The sequence below is a fragment of the Numenius arquata genome, chromosome 10 (genome assembly GCF_964106895.1).
Source record: "Numenius arquata chromosome 10, bNumArq3.hap1.1, whole genome shotgun sequence".
NCBI lineage: Eukaryota > Metazoa > Chordata > Aves > Charadriiformes > Scolopacidae > Numenius > Numenius arquata.
The window spans coordinates 17,571,755-17,596,356 of record NC_133585.1 but is presented as its reverse complement, the minus strand read 5'-3'; the positions used below and the strand labels follow the sequence as shown (position 1 = coordinate 17,596,356).

Here is a 24,602-nt window from a genome sequence, read left to right as displayed (position 1 = left end):
TTAATGATTGGACCGAGACATCCTTCCCCATTTGTTGTTGGTGGTTTTTTTTAACAAATGGTTTCCAGGACAGGGCAAAATGACACCAAACACAGCATCTTCCTTACCCATAGCTTGCAACATCACTTGCTGTGAAGAACGCCTGGTCCTGGCCTTTCTTACTTCCCGACCTACAATAAAGGTGGATCGCAGGACTACTATAGAGAGGCTGCTAAATAAGGAAACTGCATCTGGATTCCCAAACCACTCCACTTCAATAAATTGCAATGGATTTTCCTCCCTGTACTAAGTAAAATCCTAGGAAAACAAACAAGTTAAAAAATGTCTAGTGTGTAAACTTATCTTTAGTTGCTCCACTAGAGATGACAGAATCACGGAATCACAGAATTGTCAGAGTTGGAAGGGACCTTCTAGAGATCATCTAGTCCAACTCCTCTGCCAAAGCAGGATTGCCCAGAGCACATCCCTCAGGACTGCATCCAGGCGGGTCTTGAAAATCTCCAAAGAAGGGGACTCCATGACCTCCCTGGGCAGCCTGTTCCAGGGCTCTGGCACCCTCACCAGAAAGAAGTTTTTCTTCATATTTGAGTGGAACTTCCTATGTTCCAGCTTGTGCCCATTGCTCCTCGTCCTGTCAGTGGGAACCACTGAAGAGTCCGGCTCCATCCTCCCTCAAACCGCCCTTTAGGTACTTATAAGCATTGATAAGGTCTCCCCTCAGCCTTCTCTTCTCCAGGCTAAAGAGCCCCAGCTCTCTCAGCCTTTCCTCATAAGGGAGACGCTCCAATCCCTTAATCATCTTAGTTGCCCTACGTTGGACTCTCTCCAGTAGTTCCCTGTCTCTCTTGAACTGGGGAGCCCAGAACTGGACGCAGTATTCCAGTTGTGGCCTCACCAGGGCAGAGTAGAGGGGGAGAATGACCTCCCTCGACCTGCTGGCCACACTCTTGCCTACACAGCCCAGGATCCCATTGGCCTTCTTGGCCACAAGGGCACATTGCTGGCTCAGATGGGTGTTTAGTGTATGTTCTGACGCCAGGAAAAGCTTGTGCCTGGAATGCCGACTTGAGAAAACCCTGTTAATTGCTGCCGGAGGGATGCAGCAAGGCCCCATCCCGCTCCTGGGCCGGTGCTCCCATCGCCGCCCCATCACCCGCGGGGAATAAGGCTGCGGCGTCAGGAGTTAATGACGGGTAATTGGACTATGAAGAACAATTTGTTCTCCCCAGTGGATCCGGTTCCTTGCCGCTCGCTGAGCACATTCTTTTCGTGCCCTCAGAGATGAAGAAGAGGCTTCTGCCCGTCGTCTCCGCGGACGAGGGATACGGAACAGCAACACCGCTCCGCGAGGGACGAGCGACGCGCCAGCGGGAGCCGTCATTACTCATCGTTACCGTACTCATTAACTCTTGATTTAACGGCAGTGATGCCACACAACGACGGTGTGTTTCACAGGGGCTGTATTTTGTTCCCCCGTCAGCTGCCGCCTCAGCACCCGCCGCACCCTCCCGCGGGAAGACGAAGGCGTCGCCCCAGCACTCGTCACGTCGCCGGCACCATCGTTCTCCTCAAGTTCTTCTTCCTCTCCAGCTCCTCGCTCAGCCCCTCCGCAGCCCAACGGCGGGGACTCCCGCTACCGACCTCCACTCCGCGCCGCGCTCGGAGACCGCCCCCCCCCCACCGTACCCCGCCCGTCGTTTAACGTCACGGCCTCCCGCTGCCGGGCCGCGGGGTAACGTCACGCCGCGCCGCCGCCGCGTCACCGCCGCTGACCACGAGGCCGAGGCGGGCGGTGGGAGCGGTCGCGCCGCGGCCCCGCCCGCCTGTAGCCGGCGCTTGCGCGGGAGCGGCGGCCGGGCCCTGTCATTGCTCCGCCTCGGGGCCGCTCACGCCCTCGCGGTGGCCGGTGGGTGCCTGCGGCGGGCGGGCGGGCCGGGCCGGGGCGCGGCCCAGCGGAGCGGAGCGCAGCGCCTCACCGGTGAGTTCCCCGCGGCCGCGCCTCTGGAGCCCTGCGGAACCGGGCGCTGCCGCCCTTCGGCCCCGCGGGGCGGCCGGGGTCGCGTTCGGTCGGTGGGACGGTGGCTTGTGGGAGCGGGGCGGTGGTTAGGACCGTTACGAGCCAGCTGGCTGGCGCGCTGAGGGGAGCTCGGCGCCGCCACACACCCCCTCCCCCCCATCCCCACCCCCGCTTCCGACCGGGCGGAGGCCCCGCTCCGGGCGGCGGCCGGGGGAGCTGCGCCCCGGGGAGGGGAACCGTTCGGCGTCTGGCAGCGTGTGGGCGAAGACGGGCGGTGTCGGGCTGGAGCGTGGGGCTGAGCCCGCGGTGCCGCCGGGGGAGCGGGGTGAGGTTACAGAGCCCGCCCGGCCTGCGGGAAACGTCCAGACCCTTCCTGCAGCACCGTTACTCGCTCCCCGCCGTCGGGAAGCGAGTGGGGTGGTTTCCCTCGCCGTCTGTGCCCGCTGTCGGCATTGGGCTGCTTTTGACGTCACGCGTGGTAGTACCCAGCAGTGACAAGGTTGAGTTGGCTTTCGTGACTACCTACAGGGCTAAGATACCGCCGTGATTTCAGATCAAAGTACAAAACTTCTTTGGCTACTGACTCTTAAAAAACAAAACAACCCACCCACCGTCTGTGGAACTACGTATCTGTTTCAACAGAACGGAGAGCTTCTCTTCTTTTTGCCCTGATGGAGGTGAATCTTGACTACGGAAGTCTTGAAGCACTCTAATCATACATCTTCTCTTAACTTCTTGTGTTGCAGGTCAAAGCTCTCGTTGCAGTCACTGCTACGGATCTGTGAAATTTGCTGTTGCATAGCTATGTCTTAACCCAAGACGCCTTCGTTCTGATGTCCCCTCCTGAATGTGGTAGGGTATAGCTGGTGATAGCTAGTGAAATATTTGATCATGCGTCATCTCCTGAGATAGGTAAACAGAATGCAATATATTTCCAGCTGTTTGGATGTTTTGGGGTGGGGGTTTTTTGGTGGCTTTGTTTTGTTTTAAATGAGATCATAAAAATAAGCATCTTGTTTACTGCATTTTGACTTTTGCAGAGAAAAAGTAGTTCATCCTGTTGTGCTGGCAAGAATTCTGCCCTTCTTTGGTTTGCGTAACACTTGGGTGCTAACTGATGGCTTGCTTCTCTGAGCAGTTTTGTAGTTAGGCGGTTTGTCCGTGTTACGAACCGGTATAATGTAAGACTGAATGCATTTGTAGTGCATTGTATTCCACATTCCATTATTCGTGCTATCTTCCAAATAATGGTCACAGATGAAAATTTACAGCCACTTTGCACTGTATTGCATTGATTTTTAAATAGCTCTGAAAATACGAGGAAACTTGCAGTCATGGAAGTGTAGTGTAAGTAACAGTGAAAACATTGTCATAAATTCTTCATCATCTGCAACACTGAAAATGAAAGCAAAGTGTAGCTTTGTTTCCTTTCCAAAATGGTACAGAGTCTGTCAGCACAAATAGTGGTAACTGCAATTTAGGCATTAGGGGTGGGGGTTTGTGTGGGGGCGTTCGTATACGTGGCCTCCTGTTAATGCAGAGTAACTATGACGCTGTAGCCTGTGTTGATTGCAGTGCAAGATTGGGGACTTGAGTTTCAGCTATTTATCTTTTAAATTGTAAGTTCAGTTGACTCATAGTTGTTTAAATGTAATGATTGACACATCATATTATTCTTTGCGTTGCATAACTGGGTTGATCAGAGCTGACCAATTTTTCCCAAGCTAACAGTCAAGTGTTGTTTTGGGGGTCACATACAGTGCTATCTGGAGTCATGCAGCTGCTTCTGTAAAGAAACTAGCCTGTACTGTCTCCTTAAAAGACGTTTGAGGTCATTTCCACTGGCTAGAATTGGTTGTGACTGCTATTTGTATAGTTCTGGATCAGGGTTTAGAGAAGTTTTACAAAGAATGATATTTTAAATTTTTGAAACAAAGTTTTATAAAACTGAGGACCTACACATCTTAAAAGTTGTATCTGACATGGGTAGGAAAGCATTTTACTGCAGAGTTAATGTCAATACTGTCCAAGAAAGTAAATCACGCTCTTAAAAATTGTTCAATGTTTCAATATATTGGTATATAGAAAGTGAACTTGTGGATTACATGCTATATAACATAAACGTTAATAACATCAACATTAGGGACAATACTGAAAAGCTGTACATTTTCCTTTTTTTGAACAGCTACGCAGAAGGGATATTCTAGAAAAGTGAAGTTGGAAGACTTCTGTGATCAAGAGAAGCATAAACATGTTGTGCTGGGGAAATGCATCTTTTGGACAGCTTGGATTGGGTGGAATTGATGAAGAGATTGTTTTAGAACCCAGAAAAAGTGACTTTTTCTTAAATAAAAGGGTCAGAGATGTTGGATGTGGACTGAGACATACTGTTTTTGTCCTGGACGATGGGACAGTTTATACATGTGGATGCAATGATCTAGGACAACTAGGGCATGAAAAAGCCAGGAAAAGACCCGGTAAGTTTAGATGTAATGAATTGAAGACCATACGTGTGGTTGTGCGTGTATTTTTTGTTTCATTATGCTACATCAAACCCAAGGTTGCCAGTGCCTGTGCACACGCTGAATTGCATGCACGGTAATTCCTCCAAGAATGGACGTATTTTTAACTTGAAAAGCATTCCTTCACTTGGATCGCATCTTGTGCCAGTTGGAAATAACCAACTGTGAAATATGGCTGTCCCTCTGTATTTTTGCCTGCCGTGCAGCTGGACAGTGCCATTATTTTTCATTTCCAGCATGGAATCGGTTTACCTAAAGTTGTGAGAGACTCGGTGGCTGGTTTTAATCTCGAGGGGAGGTGATCTGCTTCAATACGTGGATTAGCATTGTACTATGCGTGTGGGTTTGGCTGCTGGAATATGGTAGAAATGAGTATTTGGCATACCTTAGTTGAGAAACATGCTGTGTGTTTTTGATCACCTAACGTGTGATGTGTTGCAGGTCTGATTAAAGCAATGTTCTTAATTTTTTTTTTGAGAACTAAAAATAAAACTTTAGATAAAAGATTCTTCAGCATATGCAGTGCTCCAGGAAGAGGATTTGGAAAAGCCTAAAGGATGCAACGTATAATTTCTGTGGGCTTTTTTCTTCCTATTTATGTTATATGTGTGTTTCTGGTTCTTGTGAGAGCAGTTCTGTAGCAGAAGTGGGTAAACATCTTGCAGGGACTGCAGAGGAGTGTGCACATGGGCTCCCTTCAGAGCTGTGCATGTGAGTCATATCTGCGTGCCACTGAGAGATGGAACAGTGCTTCTGACACTACTTATAGCATAACGTAAGCAAACTGAAAAGGCTTAGTAAGAGTTTATTCTAATCACTGCTATAGCAATTTTACAAGTTACTTGGCATGATAATTGATAGAAATATTCCAAATGGCAATACGGCATTATGCAGTATTTTAGTAGTTCTCCTTTATTCAGAGTTTCAGATTTGGTGCCAAGTAAAGATTTTTTTGTGTAGTTGATATGTAACTTTTTAGAACTAATTTGGACTTCTATTGGGAAACAGTAAATGGATATGAAAACTGATAAACTTTAATCCTGTGCAAACACCTGCTTCATGAACATGAATAGAAACTCAGCTGGTCAAACTTACTCTGAATACTTGTAACCCGCTTTCAAAATGATGCTGAATTTTCTTTTAAATCTAAAAGTTACAACAAAAATATCTGACTTTTAATTTTTGGTTTTTTAAAACAGCCTTGTATGAGCTTTCATATGTAATGGACAGACACCTACTATAATTTTTTTTTTTTTTTTCACATGCTCAGACACAGCAGCCATGAGGATTGTAACGTCCTCCTCCTGAGTTCTTCTTTCATCTGGAGGTTCTGGACAATACTGTTGAATGTTCTAATGTGAAGTTGGTTTTACTTTACTTGCACAGTCTAAAGAGGCTCGGTACCTTTACAAATGGGTGTACGCTGTCTTTTGAACATATTTCTGCTACCAGAAGATAATTTTGTCACTGACTGCAAGTCTTTGCCACCTCCGTGTCACCAGTGGCGCTATTTAGCTTTGCCTTCCCTCTTTCCTCCCCACAGAGCTCTGCCTGCCATAGGGATTGTGTGAATGTTCCTTAATCCATATTAGGGGAAGTCAGCCTGGCTAGTTTAGCAGCTGGTGAAGATAGTCTGAGCTAATCTGCGCGCTGTTGCCTGAGCTGGAGAGCGCTTACATGACCTCTTCCCCTGGCAGAGCTGTGGAGGCCGTGATGGGCCTGAATTGGGGTGATAACCTCTTTAATCAGACCGGCTGTTTAAAAAAAAATGAACTTACATCTGCTGCCTGTGTTACTTTATTTTGGAAACTGAGTGCCTGTCATGTTGCAGATACTGGTAGTTACTGTTTTGAAGTTGACTTAGGCTATGCTAGACTGTGTTTACAGTGCATGTGACATTGATGATACACAGGCTTTTTCAGGGGTGTGCCATTCTTAGGCAGGAATAGAATTTACGTGTTTGAAAACTGGGCATAAAATGTCCAAGCAGGTTCTCTTAGTTAAGGGGATTCTTGAAAATTCCAGCCTTAATGACAAGCCCTGATGATATTTCTCCACTTTACTGTTGCTGAAATGAAAATGTTAGACTTCTGATCACAAGTCATAAGCATGAAAATAAACTTTCAGTTTTTGCAATTTTATTTAAAGGTATTGATGCAGGCTACTGGCAAAAAAAAATTACAGATATTTTAGTGCTTGCTTTTCAGAGGCGTGCACTGTATATCTAGAAAAATTAGTCTTTAGGATCTGTTTCTACAGTATTTTGCATTATAAAGAGGACATTGTGTAGCTCATTGCAAAATCAGTAGCTTTAGTCTTTAATTTGCTCTGCCTTGTTTTGCAGGCTTTTTTGTTAATAATGAATAGGTGACTTTAATTTGCTGTGGTGGAATGTTTTCCTCTTACATAATGTCTACACGTGTAGTCATTTGACAGTAATCTATTTGACCTTAATGTTAATTGGGTTTCTGCGCTCATTTTCATACGGCAAAATTAGAAGGAACCAGTTTTTGTGCACTTCTGTATATTGCTCCAGATACAGTTGTTGTTTAGTTACTTTGGGGCGTCAAACTTAACTTCTCCTAGAATAGCATGCTTATAATTTTAAATAAAGGATGTTTTGGCAGACTTCTGGGCGTGCTTCCGTGCCATTTCAATGGATATCCTTGTACTAAGTATAATTGTCTTTAACAACTCTAGCTTGTTAGTAGCTTTTTTTTTTTTTTTAAACAACTAACTTTTCTTTTATTTTTTTTTTAGAGCATGTTGGTGCACTGGATGCCCAAAATATTGTAGCTGTGTCATGTGGAGAAGCCCACACTCTTGCATTAAATGACAAAGGTCAGGTGTATGCTTGGGGTCTGGCTACTGATGGACAGCTTGGCTTGCCAGGAACAGAGGAATGCATCAGAGTGCCCAGGTTAAAAATAATTAGTAATAATAAGTTATTTTTTTTTTGGGGGGGGGGGGGGAGTGCTTAAATCACATTGGTTAACCTATTCTGCTATTATAATTAAAAACGCGCATTAGAAAGTGTACTTTAGCTATGGCGATTTCATACTGTAGACAGTTTCCTTTCTCAAAAAGTCAGCTTATGTGAGAAGTGTGTCATGGGTTTGCTTGGTCTGGGTTGTTGGGGTGGTTTTCCTTCTTTTTTTTTTTCTTTTTTTTTAAAGTCATCTGCTAAGAATGAGAGTTATGTTGGAAAAGTAGGATGGGTATTTTAAGAATGTAAATGGGGGATTGATAACTGCCATTTAAGAGAAGTTAAAGAGAAGTAGAACGTTGAACTTTCAAACCCAGTTGTGGGAGTACATTTGAAGGGGATACATTTGCGATCTGATCTTCATACTTCAGTTTTCACCCCGAAGCTTTTTAGCTGTGATCAAATAATACACATTCTAGTTACAAAAATGAATGCTCGCCAGATTCACTTGCTTGTTTTCAGAATGCTGTTAAGCATTGCAGCTAGCTGAAGTCCACATTTCTACCGGGATGAATAGGTTCACTGAAATCAGTGGAACTGTCTGTAGCAGTAAGTTTATATGTTTGCAGGCTGGAGGTTTTCTAATTTTGTTTTTTTTTACACAGGAAAAAGACACATGGAAGTAACAATTTCTTGGAACATTAGTAATTTATAAGTTTATCATGGCTGTGACATACGTATAAATATGAAAGATAGAAATAACTATTAAAAAGGTTTTTTTTTTAATTTCTGTATCAAATTTAAAACCCCACAGGCCTTTTAGAAACTCTTGGTTTTTTTCTCATCAAAAATTGAAAGCGTACTAGATTTAATGCAAAATCATATGTATTTGCAACTTTTTAATAACATTGTGCAATACTTAATAGCTCTGCAAACTGAAATTTTGAGTGAAGTTAATGTTGGTAGAGATGAAAAATTGAGTGTTTAGATTTTAACAGAAAGTAATTCAGGCTTTATCTAGTAGTGATATGAAGTATCTATAGTGATATGAATTCTACTTTATCTAGTAGTGATATGAAGAAGATTGTAAAACCTATTTTCTTTTGGAAACTAGGAAGTAAGAATAATTTTCTTCTTGCATCCGGTATTTATTTCCTGCATTCGGCTGTGTGACATCTCCTTCCTTGCACATGAACCTCCCTAATACTTTGTTATGGTCTTTTACTGACTTAAAATTTGAAAATAAAACAGAAACCATCCTTGAAAGTGTTAGGGGGAAAAAAGCAGCTTTGACTTAAGACTTTACTAAATAGCTTCTAATTAAAGTTAGGATATTTAAATTAGTTTCATATAAACTTCAGTGTAAAGGATTCACTTTTTGTATATTAACCGTTTGGCATGACTTTATATTTATTTCATACCATGACCTAGTAGCTTAATCCTTTCTCTGTTTTCTTACCCCAATAGGAATATTAAAAGCTTGTCAGAGATCCAAATTGTTCAAGTTGCTTGTGGTTATTATCACTCGCTAGCACTCTCAAAAGGTAAGCCAAGTTCTCCTGAAGTTTTGGGCAATTTCTTACCAGGTAATTCTAAATGTTTCAACATTTATTTTGTCTTTTTTAAAAAGAAAATGTTTGTTGTGGTGTTTTGTTTTGTTTTTTTTAACATGCTACCGCTTAGCACAGATGTGATTTCAGGTTGATATGGGAAGTGTAATTTGATGATGGAAGCTTGAATTTAAGAAATAAATGTACAAACAAATACTGTGTTTTTCTGCTTTTTTGCTTTTTATCATCTTGTTTTCATGTAACTTCCTTTTTAAATTCTTTTTGTTTTCTCTCCTTTTTTTGGTCCCCTTTCTCCTTCATCCTGCTAACATGTCTCTTTGTCACTAGATTGTTTTATCCTATAACTTCAAATTACCGAGGCTAGCAGGCAAGGACTTCCTTGTCTGCTTTTCTATTGCAAAGCCTCTGTTCTTTTGGTGCTTCTATAGCTAAAATGTAATGTCACATATATACCATACATATACATAACCCACCTTTTGAAAGGTTTAAACATATGTCTTCAAAATTTTGCTGGGGCTAGTTAGTATAGCTATCCAGAAATTAATATGAATTTAAATTTGCTGCTTGTTTGTTTCATTGTGACAAAGGAGAGTTGTGGCCAAAACTTCCATTTGGAACAAGTGGCTGCTGGACGGGGTTAATGGAAACTTAGAAACTCAAAACAAAAATTCCAGAAAGAGTGTAAAGTTTGACAGAGCTTCTTAACAATTTGTGGTTAAAATATGAACTAAATAAACTGTGGGGAGGAAGGTGTTGATTTTTTTTTTTTCCCTTAAATTTAATAATTTATACTGACTATATGTGCCTTAATTCTGTATGTGGCACTTCATGGGCTCATACTGAGTGTTTTCTGTGCCATTATGTATTCCCAAGCATCTTTACCATTATAATTTAGAGAGATTCCTTTGTTCTCAGGATAGAGATTACAAATAACCCTTTGCCTGGGTTAAGTCCAGCAGTAAAATGTGAGGAGTATCAGAACGGTGCTGTTCAGCATTCTGTTGGTCAAAGGTGCAAGAATGTAGTAGGAGTTTGTAATTTAAAATTCACTTAGTATTTTAAATAGTTACAAGCTTCAAGTACAGTATCACTATCCTGTTGCCAGTTCATGGATTCACAGCTCCATGTTTCTGTTCTTCGCATGCATTGTAGGGCATCTTGTTGTTTTAGTTTGTGGGGTTTTTTTCTGTTTGTAAGAGAACCTGCAGAAATACTTGCAATATAGCAAGGTTATGGCCTTAAAAATAGACCCACACAGGGAGGAAAATGGATGAACTTACTTGAATTGGGCATTTTGAGAGGAGACTTTGTAGTATTTTTATTATTTATCTATATGTGGGATATTGTTCATGTGGTTATAAATGATTGGTGTGGGATTTCTCTGGTGTTAGGAAGATTGTTCTGTTTAAAAGAGGTGGTTTGGGGTTTTGGTTTGTGCTTTTTTTTTTTTTTTTTTTTATCTGGTTGGTTTTGGTTTGGGTTTTCGGTGGTTGTTGTTTAAATAAATAAATAAAATCTAGAGACTTGTACCCCAGAGAGTGGGTTTCATTGTTTTCCATGTTGATAAAATTGTTGTTGGAAAGATGGAGGAAGGAGAGACATAGGAAACATTGTTTGAAACATATCACACCAGCAAAAGCAAAATATCTTTGTGATTATGTGTTGATCTTTAGGATAGTAAACGCTTTGGCAAAACGGTGGTTGTTCAGTAGAACATCTTCTTTTGGAGGCAATCTCAGCATAAATAGCTCTCTGATTTGTGATTCTTCAAAAATATGGATTTTTTTCTTTATAAGGCAATATAAAGTTTGTGCTTCATTCATCATATAATTAATACAATATTTTAAAATATAAAATATGTCACTTAAATTGTATGTGAAAAGTAAGTATGTTACCGTATAAAAGTTTAAATGAGGCTTGTGATCGGGAATTGGAAATTTTTTGCATGTCCAGTATGCAACTTCAACAAGATCTCTGTATCAAAATATATGCAGTAGTGGAACTCCTGATGGAACAGCATCTTGCTTAGTAATAACCAAACTCAACTTATCTAACACTGTTGAAACAGGAATGTTGAGAGCAGTTTTGAGAGTTTTGAATGTGATTTAAATACTTTCAGTATCGTGATTAAATATTGGAGTTGAATGTCTGCAAATCCCACGAGAATGCTTAGCTTCAAAAGTCATTAATTTGTATGCTTTTTCAAACTCAAAAATATTTGAAGAGTAACTGTCTAACTTCTAGCTTTTCTTACAGTAAATAAACTTTATATAATGAAAATATATTGATTGTATTTCTTGTTGTTTTTTTTTTTTTCCTTTAAACAGGAAGTGAAGTGTTCTCCTGGGGACAAAATAAATATGGCCAGCTGGGCTTAGGTTACGAGTACAAAAAACAAAACTCTCCACATGTGATTAAATCTCTGCTGGGAATCCCTTTTGCACAGATTGCAGCAGGAGGAGCTCATAGTTTTGTACTAACTCTTTCTGGAGCCATTTTTGGATGGGGACGCAACAAATTTGGGCAGCTGGGTCTTAATGATGACAATGGTAAGTAAACATTACTTCAGTAAAAATTCATGCTGAAGGTCTTGGTTTGTGAGTCTGAAGACAGCAGAATTACTAGGAGAGGAACAGACAGAACAAACCTTTGTTGAATATTGTTGGAGAGTGCTGATGTCACGTGAGATTGCAAAAGGGAGTTTCCTCAGCTGTTTTGTAGAGAAAATTCTGACGGTGTTATGTTGAAATTCTAGCCTGCTTGACTTGTCTTCTTTCCCTGTTCTAGATTTCTCTGTGACTTAAACTTTCTGAATGGGATTGAATTAAGATACTGTGCAGTAGTTATAGTTTAACTGAATTTTACATAGAGGAAATTGCTTGACAAAGCCAGTGATCTGTCAAAACTATTTGGTTGTCCTTAGTAGACGCATTTGAGGCATCTTCATTGTCTTGGTACCATGTGGGTATCTGCCTTTCTCAGGCCACTTCCGATAATCATTCACAATTTTCAGCTAACCGTTTCCAAAATTCCCTCTACTGGGGTGTTGATACTCATTAATGATTTTAAGCAAGTGGTTAGGTTAGACAAAAAGTTGTTTCTTTATTAGTTATATTACATTACGTGCACGCTATCCACATTCAGGGCTCCCAGATAGGAGTATGTGCTATCAGGTCCCTGTAATACATAGTTTAGTATAGAATAATTTATAGCTAGTTGCATGAATTCAACTTTTCTCACTTGTTCATTGTTTTCGTGACCATTTAAAATAAGAAAAATGTGTTGTGGTTAAAATGCGTATCTGAATTAATGCCTTAAATCTGGTCAAACTTGTGTAATAAGAAAATTGCATGTACTTCTCAAAAATCAAATTTCCGTGGGAGACTTCAGTTACTTCTATGTATTCCTTGAAATATGTATAAAAAACTGGGGTCATATAGCATCAATTCTCAGTAAAATCCTTTTTTTTTATGTCTTGACAGGGCTTTTTCCAGGCCTTTTAGCATACCTGACAAATTTTAAGACATTAGCATTAACGTTTTAGAAAACTTGCCTTTGTGCAACTGGATGACAAAGCTGATTTGTTCTGGTGATGGAGGGAAGTTAGTTGTGCTTCCTAATTACTCAGTGTTCCATTCTGTTATACCTTTAGTAACACTGAACTGTGACCAACTGATACCCAACTTATCGGAACACTTTGAAAACATAAAGCACATAAACAGCTCAAAAGAACTGTCATTTGCTTTCTTTTCTCATGGCCAATGGCAGGTCTAACGTACTGTTCCATATTTCATGATTTCTGTATTGACATATCCTGTGCTAGTGAAAATGAGAATATTTGCTACAAAGTATTTCGGTATAGTAGTCTCTCTCTTTTTCTCTAAGAACACTTCCATCTTAATGCAATCATTGTGACTGGGTTTATATATCTTTATGCTAACAAATTTGAAGTGCTTGTTTGGCTGGAACTGGATTAGAATAAATGAGCAAAACTATATGCTTTCTGTTTGTTTTTTTTTTAATTATTTTCAAAATAAGCCATCTACCACTGTATTAAACCTTTCAGACAGATATGTTCCTACGCTGCTAAAGTCACTGAGAACTCAGAAGGTTGTTCATATATGTTGTGGAGAAGATCATACTGCTGCCCTTACAAAGGTACAATATTTACAGATATGTTTATGCTTAAACTTTTTAATGTTTTCAGGAGAAGATGCTACCTGAATAGGAAGTAATAAACAAAATTCTGCATAAAATTTCTTCAAAGTTTATTAGATGAAGTTGAGGAAACACTGGAAGAATGGTTAAATATTTGAAAAAACTTACCAAATATAATAAATCTTTCAGTAGTTTTAAATTTTTGTCAGATTTGGTGAAATTGAGCATACAAAATACAGTGGGTTTGATGGTGCATGTTGCATCATTAAAATTATGCAGATACTGAAATTTTACATTAGTGTATCCTAAAGAGATTAGAGACTGTAATGCCTCTAGCACTGCTGTTATCACTGATCAGACCGAGTTAATTTAAATTAAATGCTGGGGGGGATTTGTGTGTGTGATTGTTTAAAGTTTTCTTAGTAAATTGCTGTTTGCTATTGTGGTGAGTTACCCTGGCTGGATACCAGGTGCCACCAAAGCAGCTCTGTCACTCCCTTCCTCAGCTGGACAGGGGAGAGACAATATAATGAAAGACTCATGAGTTGAGATATGAACAGGGAGATCACTTACCATCGCGGGCAAAACAGGCTCAACTTGGGGAAATTAGTGTAACTTACTACCAATCAAATCAGAGTAGGGTAATGAGAAAAAAAACCAAATCTTAAAAACACCTTCTCCCCACCTCTCCTTTCTTTCTAGGCTCAACTTCACTCCCGATTTCTCTATCCACTTCCCTCGAGCGGCACAGGGGGATGGGGAATGGGGGTTGTGGTCAGTTCATCACACATAGTCTCTGTCGCTCCTTCCTCCTCAGGGGGAGGACTCCTCACACTCTTCCCCTGCTCCAGTGCAGGGTCCTTCCCATGGGAGACAGTTCTCCATGAACTTCTCCAATGTAAGTCCTTTCCATGGGCTGGAGTTCTTCACGAATTGCTCCAGCGTGTGCCCTTTCATGGGATGTAGTCCTGCAGGAACAGACTGCTCCACTGTGGGGTCCCTTATGGGGGTTACAAGTCCTGCCAGCAAACCTGCTTCAGTGCAGGTTCTCCACTGAGTCACAGGTCCTGCCAGGAGCCTGATCCAGTTCTGTCTTTGTGCAGGGTCACAACCTCCTTTGGGCATCCACCTGCTCTTGTATGGGGTCCTCCATGGGCTTCAGGTGGATACCTGCTCTGCTGTGGTCTCTCCGTGGGCTGCAGGGCACAGCCTGCCTCACCGTGGTCTTCACCACGGGCTGCTGGGGAGTCTCTGCTCCAGCGCCTGGAGCACCTCCTCCTCCTCCTGCTCTTTCTCCTCCTTCACTGACCTTGGTGTCTGCAGAGTTGTTTCTCTCACATGTTCTCACTCCTCTCCTCCAACGGCTGTTGCGCAGCAGCTATTTACATACTATTGGCAAACCAGTAGAAGAAATGGGATGTTTGTGTAATCCACTAGTACATATTGTAGTGTGAGGTTCTATGAAAACTTGGTCAGTTATTTCAGGGCTGATTTGGAAAAAATCGTATATTCTGTGTCAGTGAGGCATGTTCATGCAGGGAGATAGAACTGATTAAAACAGAGAGCTGAAATACATCAAATTGCCTTATGCATAACTATTGGCTAAATGCGTTACTTGGAGTCTTATTTTTAAACTTTTAAACTTATTTGGAAACTCTTAGGAGCAGCATAGAATGTGTAAGGCTAGTGCTCTTTCCTACACTCATTTTAGTGATGAATAGTGTATTTCAAGCATCAAGTGATGATAAGTACCTTTATTTTGTGGTGGGTAAAACAATACATATGTGTCTTACTTTAAATGATTGATGACTCTGCTTTTCTTTCTGTGTTTTGGTAGTTGGATTAGACTTCAGTATTTAGGTATAAATCAGTATGTATTGGCATTTTGACATTTCCTGTCTGCATCTGTTGAATTCAGAATATTATCGTAGAAGGCATTAGAATTTTTTAAGTACCTATTTCTAATGTTTTATTTCTGAAGACAAAAAATATCTATGTTTGTCTCCTGTTGGAAAATGTGGGAGGTTTTTTTTAATGTGTTAGTTTGAATTTTTGCACTGTAACAACTTGAAGGTTTTCTTGAAGAATATGATCTGCCTAAATGTGGTCGTACTTCTGTTGATTATGCAGGATTATTTTTTTCCAGAGAAAGGAAAAGGACTGCTCACAAACAATTGCTTTTTGTCCTAAAATATTCTCTTGCTTTGACTGAAAAAGATATGGCAACTTTGTAATCCTGGTGTATTGTGCGAGGTTAGAGAAATAGAGAATATAAAGAAAACAGCGATCTGTAACTTGCATTCTAAATGTTTTTCCCTTTTTAACATATAGAAGTTAATTTCAAACTTGCTTTAAAGCTGATGGACTCGATTTAAGATACTGAATTTAATGCAAATGTTTTGACAAATTGATGTCACCCATCCGTATAGCTCCATTTTCCCTCGCGTGATAGGTCCTGCAGGTGTAGACAGTACTGTGGAGACATGCGAGCGTTCTTCAAGTCCTTCTGAAATTCAGAAAAACCCATCACTGTTTGTTATCCTGGTTCAGTGGATGAGGCTGTTGGTTTTTCTCAGTGGACGCTGCCATTTTAATGACGGTTTCCAGCAAAGGTCCAGTCTGATGCAGAGTAGAATTGAAAGAAACAGCTTTACAATTTCAAAGTCTTTGAAAATGGAAAGTTTCAAAGTTGTTGTAAGTTGTGTAACTTCTGAAAGTGTTTCTGATTTAACATTCTTTCATTAAAACTTTTGGTTAATTTCTTGATGAAATTAATCAAAAACACTTTTAAAAAATTACTTGCCTTACGACAATATTGAAATTTTCTGTCGTCTTAAGCTTTCAAGTAATGAAGCTTACCGTTTCAGTCATACTCTGCATCATCTGCCTAAGGAGGGCAGCTTCCTATTCGGTAATTGCTTTAAAATTTATATTCAGAATTTAAAAGCCAAAGTATACTTTTTTTTTTAATAGTGTCAGTTTATATACTGTTGAAGTTCCTCAAAAAAGCTGGAAAAGAGGAAAAGCAAATGTTAGTATCTATTAATGAGACAAGTTAGTGGCTAGACTATTGTATAATAATATGGAAATGAGAAGAACGTGATTTAACACAAGTAAGGTAATAGTTGATAGCTGTGCCACATTTTCACAACTGCAATTAACTTGTGACCCTTCTGTCTCTCAGGGCTCTCTGGTGCCTGTATATTTTTCTCTCCTCTCCCCACAGTTCCAATTCCATCAGACAAGGAGATTTATTAAACCGCTACTTCTATTAAGTTTCTTGTTCTGAGATACGTATTGTCATTTTAATGCAAATAATTTATTTGTTTAGGAAGGTGGGGTTTTTACATTTGGAGCTGGAGGCTATGGTCAGTTGGGTCATAACTCTACGAGCCATGAGATAAACCCAAGGAAAGTTTTTGAACTCATGGGAAGTGTTGTCACACAAATCACTTGTGGCAGGTAAGATCTATTCTGTGCTAGCACTATGAATCTTGTAAATAACTTATTTCATACAAAACTTCATATATATTGCAATATAAGGTGGGGGTTTTTTTCTCACCCTTTGTGGTTAGGGAAGACAAGATATCTAACAAAAGATATTTAGAGACCTTACTGGGATTTTAAAAACATTCGATAGAAGAACTGAAGGAAATTACACCATTTCTCTGACTTTCTAAACGGAAAGTGTCAATAATCAGTATGAAGGTGGTTTTTATTGCTGTCACTTCATAATTTCCTATTAAAGAACAAGTGTGTTTGGGGATGTACATGAGCATCACTGAGGATAAGTGTAAAATTTGGAAACATAGCTTGTTTTGTGAAATACCTGTAATACCGTACGGTACTCCAGTTTCTAGTGGGGTTTTATTGTATATGTTATAATAGCACCCAAGAAATTGGAAAAGTTTCTAACACACAAGGAAATGCTGTTGCCCAAAGAACTGCATTCTAAGACGACGAAATGAGAAAAGCAATATAATTTTTTAAGAGATGGTCACACTTCATTTGTCATAAAGAATATGTAAATGTAAACCTATCTTTCTAGCAATTTGGTTGACGTTGAGTTGACCTGTTCCCTTTGAATAGTTTAGATGAATTCAATACTGGTTCTTTCCAGGCTCGTGATAGGAGAGAGGGCATCTAGAGTGAGAAGGATGGGAGGGGAAAGGAGATGCAGCCAATCTGCTGGAAAACTTCAAACTTCTGAGTGACTAGAGAGATGCTCTAAACGCCAGACTGTGGCTATGCAGGGGTTCAAGGCAGAACCTGACAGCCCCATTCCGTGAACTTTGCCGTGAAAATGAAATGCTGCCTGTTGGAGTATGGAGTATTGCCAGTGGCAGTGCTTTGCCAATCGGGAAGTGGAGTGTTTGATACTACAGGACCTTTCGCATCCTGTTTAACACAATTCTTAGGCTGGCCTGCACAAAGCATGTTATAATGCTTAGGTTTTTGATACTGAATTTTATTTGCCCTAGGCAGCACACTACTGCGTTTGTTCCTTCATCTGGAAGAATTTATTCTTTTGGACTTGGAGGTAATGGGCAATTAGGTACAGGAACAACCAGTAACAGGAAAAGTCCCTTCACAGTAAAAGGAAACTGGCTTCCTTATAGTACTCAATGCCCGAAAACCACAGGTAAGCAACATCTGGCATATTTAATTCCTGGCTTCCTGTTCATTTATAGTGTCTTACAAATCTTGAGATTTAAATTAAATATGGGCTACAATCACTTTCTTCCAAACAGTTTGTTTGCACTGTGCCCTACTCCTTGAAGTCCATTTCTTCAGTAGGAAATACATGCTTACTTGTGCTGTTGGGTTAGGTCCTTTGTTGGCAGTAGATCTAAAACTCGGAGCTGTTAGCGTTTGCCTCAGCTAAAGGTAGTCTTAACTATTGTGTTGCAAAGATCTGCTTCAGCGAGGTTATGTAATGAAGGAACCTCTTTCTAATTGAGTGTTGATTGCAGTGTCTTAATCATTTCTCAGATTCACATTTTCACAGTTGTCTGTTTTTTATTCCTATTGCAGACAGTGAGGAGTGTTATTGTGTAAAGAGAATTTTCTCTGGTGGGGACCAAAGTTTTGCACACTACTTTTATCCACAGGTAACAGATTAAATATACTTTGGTTCCAAAGTCTATCTAAGTTAAATTTTAGTTTTTCTGATGCATTTTAAAAGATTTTCATATTGAAGGTGCTTCATTACATTGTAAAGTTCATTAGAGCAGTGTGGAAGCACAAGACACTAAGTCAATTTAGCAGCTGGAGGACTTGGATCTGGTTACTGAGTGTTAGCTGTCAGTAAGCTCTTGAGGCTTTTTGGCATAAGCCTTTTTTTGAGATGGATGAATGCAGTTTTTTTCCTTTCATAAAGGAAAAGGTGATTGAAAATTTGAGCTGTTTACCCCTGCCCAGCCTTCCGCAGTATCTCCTGACTGCAGCTTTGCTGTCTTCTGCTCTGTAGCCATTTTAGCATACCACAATGATGAGGAAACAAATGGAGCTTTTTGCTAAAAATGATAGGTGGTGACATAGTTTGTGATAAGTTTTAAGACTAGCATAAAACTCTTAAGTTTTAAAAGGACAAGAATTGATCTGTTTAAATTCTAGTACAGGAAAAAAAGTCTAGAAAGACTTTACAGTAAAAATGGCAATGTGGGAGTATGATGGAAAGGAAATGCTATTAGGGGATGAGTTTGGACAAAAAGACAAGCTGAAGATGTATGGTTGCATTTGTATAGGGGCTATTTCCAATATAGCCCAGCAGATATTAGAACATGGGGATTAATGAAGCATCAACAGTTGTGTATGTGGGGTGAAAACTAATTTGGACATGAAGGAAAACAGATTTTAGTGGGAAACATGTTTGTTATTACGAAAAACTGAGTACAGGTCAGGCTTGCAGCAACCCTTTGCTCCCACAGCCTGTTCTTGTTCTACATAATCAACAATTTTTCTAGGGATTTTTTTTTTTTTTTTTAGTTAATTCTGATTGAGTTGTCGTAACTATTGCTGTATTTGAGAGAAGCTTGTTTAGCAGTTGTAGACGGGAAAAAGTATGGATAATATAGGCTCAAAATTTCTCTATTAAAACTCCTTTCTTAAAAACTTTCTCTTGTGCAATTTCCTAATTGCTGGAGTAGATTCTGACTGAATAATTGAGGTGAACTGGATCTGTGTGAATGCATTTATTGTGGCTTACTCTGTACAGAAGGTATAAACAACAGATCAACTTTGATGCTGCAAAAGTATCCCTTTTAGTACTCCTTAGTGTAGTAATTTGTATTGAATTCTTTCAAAGTTATGCGAGTACTGGACTCCTGGGACTTGTGTGTCCTTGGCAGTTAAAGGGGTCTCAGCCAAAAATCTGTTTGTTTTCTCAAGTTAGTTTTTGGGCAGCTCAGTTCCCTTAGTTGTTTCATAGTGGGTTTAAATGACACTTCTGGGCACAAGGGGAACAGCAGGAGGGGTTCTCATCCTGATCCTGTAGGATGGGACCAGAAGTACTGATTTTTGGCAACAGCTAGTCATCGTTATGCTGAGTCAGCTATATTGTCAGACTGCACCCTCAGGAGATGCGAGTTTCCTTTTAACTAGTTCAACCTTATTTTTGGTGCTATTTGCCATCTTGTTTTTAACCAGTGCTCCTACTCAAAACAGTGGTCTTGCTTCTGTTCCTCTTTACTATTAGAAATCTTACTGGAATTCATTCAGTATGAGCAGCACATCAAAATGCAGCTCATCTGATGATGCAGTAAAAACGTGATTCATTGTCAGAGGAGTCTGATGGAAGTGATGCTGTCCAAAAAACGGAATGGCTTTTTTTGTGTATGCTCACAGCCTGGCAGTGAGCTAACGGGCTCATAGTGACGAGGGAGAAGAGATGCTTGCTCCTCTCGTGCAAAGCTTGTTTAGTGTTCACCTTCCAGAAAAGTACTTGTATGTTTAGGGAGTTTACCATGAAATAATCTGCGGTGTGAATCAACACACTAATCTAGATGTTTTTAGTGTATGCTCTGTTTTCATAGTGAACGCAGAACTGCTAGAATCTGGTAAGTGTATCTTTGGGTTTATTTCACAGTAGTAGCCTGTGTAGGCAAATTGTCAATCAAAGAATAGGTAAGGAGCTCAGCCACAGGACTGATTTTTCTGGAAATCAATTTCGTGTGCCTGATTCCTTATGCTTTCTTTAAAATTTAGAACATGGTGCCACCAGATGATTTTAGGTATCCTGACTTTTTGAAGCAGATCTGGACTGTGAATGAAACATTTATTCAAAGATTGCTGACATTCCCATCCGGAAGGCTTCCCGTAGAGATAGCTAAGTAAGTGATGTTGAGGAAAGAAGTTGTCTTTTATAATTTTATTTATGAACTGGGCATTAATAGGGTTTTGTATGTACATGGCAAAGCTATTTTTAAGTGCTGATTTTATTACATGCAGAGCTTTTGCTGTGCTTTTACTGTCACTCTTGTCAAGTAGTTTAGATCCTGTAGTCTGTGTCATCTCTGTCACAGTTTAGATGACTATACGAGATTAAATTTAAGGATCTAGATGCACTCTTAAAAATAACAGTAAGGAATGTAAAGGAATATGAGAACAACTCCAAGATTATTGCTTCTACTTTATTAAAGAAGGATGCAAAGAAATTAAAAACAAATTCCAAGACTTGCTTCTGTTTGTGCTGTTGTAAGCATTGAGTCTTGACTTAGAGGTTTTATTTAGTGTTGTTTAGTCGTATTGAAGTCAGAGTACCATCCTTTGTACAGTGTAATTTATTAGGGATTAAATACAGTGCTTTTAAATTGCAAATGCTAATTTGTAAAAATAAAACAAATCTATCTTATTTCATATGAACAACTTCAGTGAAATTGATGGAACGTTCTCCTCAGCTGGGTGCCTGAATGGGAGCTTTTTGGCTTTGAGGTAAGTGGTCAGGCTTTTAAACAATTATTCCTTTGAACAGAATTAATGGTGATTACCTTCCTAGTGTCTCTTGTTTCAACTCTAACACCTTCCCAGTAGTTCCTTATCTTACTGTTACTTTGATGCCTGCATTTTAAATTTGTAGCTCTTCTACTGCCATATGGTTTGTCAGCTGGCCCAAATGCAGTGTGTCTTCTGCCAGTCTTGGATAGTGTGTGCCTCCTGGCTGCTACCATGTAAGCCAGAAAAACTTGTTACTTCTCAGCCACGGGTTATATATAGTTCAAGGGGAATATATTGCACGGGCTGTTTTAGATCCTAGTGTTTTTACCTGATTGTCTTGCAGTTAGAGATTTTTTTTTTTTTCAGTTGCTTCAAAGGTCATATAAGAAATGGAAGTCTGATACTGTGATCTCTCACATTTTAATTCCTTAGTAAGCAGGGCTAAAAATTCAAGGTGGAAGATATTTTTGAGTTGCTGAGAATACAGAATTCAGTCTTTTTCTGTGTTTTTTTTCTTGCTGCAGCAATGATGATCACTACAAAACCAGCGCTAGATTCTCAGGGGTTGATATGAATGCTGCTAGACTACTATTTCACAAACTTATACAGCCTGACCACGCTCATATATCACAACAGGTTTGTGCTGCATGTTCTCCTGATGTTTGGATTTATCTTGCTGTGTTACACGTATTTAGAAAAACTATTGTTATGCTTGCTCTGACCCTTTAAATAACTTTCTTTACTCAATAATGTATCAACTGCAAATATGTAAAACTGTGTTGTGTTGTACCAATTAGGTAACACATCAGCATATTGTATGTCTCTGTATTTTAATAGTTAATATACTGTTTTTTTCTAAATGTGTAACAGTCTAATTTAAACTCTTGATGGTTGTTTTCTAGGTTAATTTTATCTAGATGGGCATTTGTTTGAATTCACAATTACATTAGAATAAACTGAATTTTATGATGTGCTGTAGGTGGCAGCTAGTTTGGAAAAGAACCTTATTCCCAAATTGACCAGCTCCTTACCAGACGTTGAAGCTTTGAGGCTGTATCTCACTCTACCAGAATGCCCACTGATGAGTGATGCAAACAATTTCACAACGTTAGCTATTCCTTTTGGAACAGCTATTCTGAACCTAGAAAGAGCTCCTCTGAAAGTTCTTGGTAAGAAATTGAATTCTGTACTGCTAAAACTAAGACTCTCCAGATTAAAATGTGTAGAAATTCCATTAGTGAAGAAATGGTCTCAGCAGCACCTGCTGGGTATTTCCAGTTCTATGGAATTCCCCACTAGGAAGGTTAAGGGTTAACATTGCTTGATGTGTAGGAAAGCACCTATTCTGTTTCTTCTGGGTGAGTTAGCTGGCCATCCATATGAATTCATCTGGTATTATAATTTTTGGACTGCTTTCATTTGGGAGGCATTAAACTGTGTAGTTCAGTGTATTTGATATGTGTCTTTGCACTTTAAAGTGAAAATTTTGTGGTCAGACAGCTAACAAGCTCTAAGCAATTTACAGAAATGTTGCAGAGCAGATGTTAAATTGTTTTGACTACAGCACCTGTTTCGTCTCTTCTGAGAGGTTCATGTTTTCTCTCTGATCCCAAGTTGTGGTCTGAGAATAGCTCTTTTTTTTTTTTTTTTAACTCTGCCTCCTTACACCTTCTTATTGTGACTCCTTTCACCTGAAATTCAGCTTAAAGAGTTGAAGTTTCAGGTTATTTCCTTTTTAATTTGTATCTTTTTGATAGGGTGCTTCCCTCTTCCTTCATTATTTTTTGCCTTGTAACCCATCTCTTGTGTTTTTCAGTAGTTTTTGGTGAGAGTAAAGAGCTTGTCTGCTGTAAAGGAAAGCAAACTCATTGTTTCTTTGAACTGTGGGGGTTTTTTGTGTGTGTGTTGCTTCGCTTTCCATTGCTATCAGGACTGTTTGCTTAAGTCAGAGTTTCAGGATTTGAGCTATCTGGTTTTATGTCAAAAGCTACTTTGTGATACTGCTGTGTACTCTGGGTGAACAGCCTTTATTTAAAGAGTTGGTGAGTAACAATAGAGCATTTGAATAGAGGTTTCATTATTTATGCAAAGAATAGTGTTGTTTAAAAGTCTGCGCTGCTCCTGCTGTGTTAAAAAAAAAAAGTTTAACTGACAAGTATGCTTTCTTGCAAAATGTATTTTTTAGTTAAAAGGATAGCATAACATAATGTTGTAGTGGCAAGTACTAAGTTGGTGTGTTCACTATTTGTTGACAGAAAATTGGTGGTCTGTACTTGAACCTCCGTTGTTCCTCAAGATAGTGGAACTCTACAAGGATGTCGTAGTCCACCTCTTGAAGTTGTGCAAGATTGGCGTTCCAGCTTCTGAAAGAAGAATACTTACCAATTTTCTACACACGGCTTTCAGAGTTCTGGAAATACTGCATAGAGTATGTTTACATCAATTTTAACCAATTACTTATCTGTTTGTTTTTGTCAGCATCTGTGTACTGTAGAGTTGTTAAAAGAAGTTAAGTTATTAAAGTGTTTTAAATACTCAGACTTGAATCTACAGAGATATCTGTAGTTGTTCCATCTGGACCAACGAACCATTGAGATTCTGAGTTCCAGTCTGACATGATGGAATTACCCATTTTCTTGGGAACGCACACTGACCCAGGCAATGGCATCTGTGAGGGTATGTTGGAAAGAATTGCCTCTTAAGCTTGAAATGATAGCAAGTAAGATCACAAATGGAAGATAAGAGCAAGCTGTGTTTTGAACACGGAAGATCTGCGCGGTTTTACCAAGACAAACATGTATTTTCTGGTTTGTTTATTCCATTTGTTAGTATTTTAACTTAATTCATGAAAACTATTGAATTTATGAACTTTGAACAAAGGTAGCCTAAATCATTTGGAGGAACCATACTGTGCACATCACAGTGCATTATCTAATTGCTCCTGAGGTTTCCCCTCCCACCCCCTATTTTTTTCCCTCTGTAGTTTATTCTGGTCCTATGGCATTTTGTGTTTATAGGCTAAAAGAGCATTTTAGGCATTCCTTAAGGTGCTGCTCAAGCACTGTACTTGTACAATCTAGCAAAATGGGCACAGGTGTCTAAACTGCGCCTTTTTGTGCTGTACGTCACAGCCTTCCTCCCCAAGCTGTCAGAAAGAATGGAAAAGATTTCTGCTTTGGAAGTTGAAATTCCTATGCTATGGTTTGCTCGGCTTGTCTTTATTCTTTATGAGACCATCAAATTAAGGCTGAGAGCAAGACTGTCTAGTAACGGTCTTGTGTTAGAAGTGCTAGATGTCCATTACAGATTCCCATCTGGAAAGCTGTTGGTATATAATAAATTATTATTTTGCTGCCTTTAGAATTTCTGTCACCGCTCAGGCTTGCGGTAGCTCTAAATCTTAACAGCTGAAGTTGATCTTAAAATCTTAAAGCCTTGTGAGTAATTGTAGAATTGTAATGTGCTCTCCTAAA

At 39.7% G+C, this 24,602-nt stretch overlaps 1 protein-coding gene across 3 annotated transcripts in view; it reads left to right on the top strand.

Moving 5' to 3' along the window:
- Positions 1 to 4,202: 4,202 nt before the first annotated feature.
- Positions 4,203 to 24,602, top strand: part of HERC4 (HECT and RLD domain containing E3 ubiquitin protein ligase 4) — a 34,580-nt gene continuing 14,180 nt past the window's right edge. For 2 of the 3 annotated variants that reach the window (XM_074155199.1, XM_074155200.1), the window contains exons 1-13: positions 4,269 to 4,494; positions 7,300 to 7,459; positions 8,933 to 9,009; positions 11,364 to 11,585; positions 13,103 to 13,194; positions 16,526 to 16,656; positions 17,676 to 17,836; positions 18,229 to 18,305; positions 20,401 to 20,525; positions 21,067 to 21,126; positions 21,654 to 21,765; positions 22,109 to 22,298; positions 23,385 to 23,557. In XM_074155199.1, the coding sequence (XP_074011300.1) occupies positions 4,269 to 4,494; positions 7,300 to 7,459; positions 8,933 to 9,009; positions 11,364 to 11,585; positions 13,103 to 13,194; positions 16,526 to 16,656; positions 17,676 to 17,836; positions 18,229 to 18,305; positions 20,401 to 20,525; positions 21,067 to 21,126; positions 21,654 to 21,765; positions 22,109 to 22,298; positions 23,385 to 23,557 (1,806 nt within the window). Of the gene's footprint in view, positions 4,495 to 7,299; positions 7,460 to 8,932; positions 9,010 to 11,363; positions 11,586 to 13,102; positions 13,195 to 16,525; positions 16,657 to 17,675; positions 17,837 to 18,228; positions 18,306 to 20,400; positions 20,526 to 21,066; positions 21,127 to 21,653; positions 21,766 to 22,108; positions 22,299 to 23,384; positions 23,558 to 24,602 lie in introns of all 3 variants that reach the window. The other variant, XM_074155198.1, reaches the window with a different exon arrangement.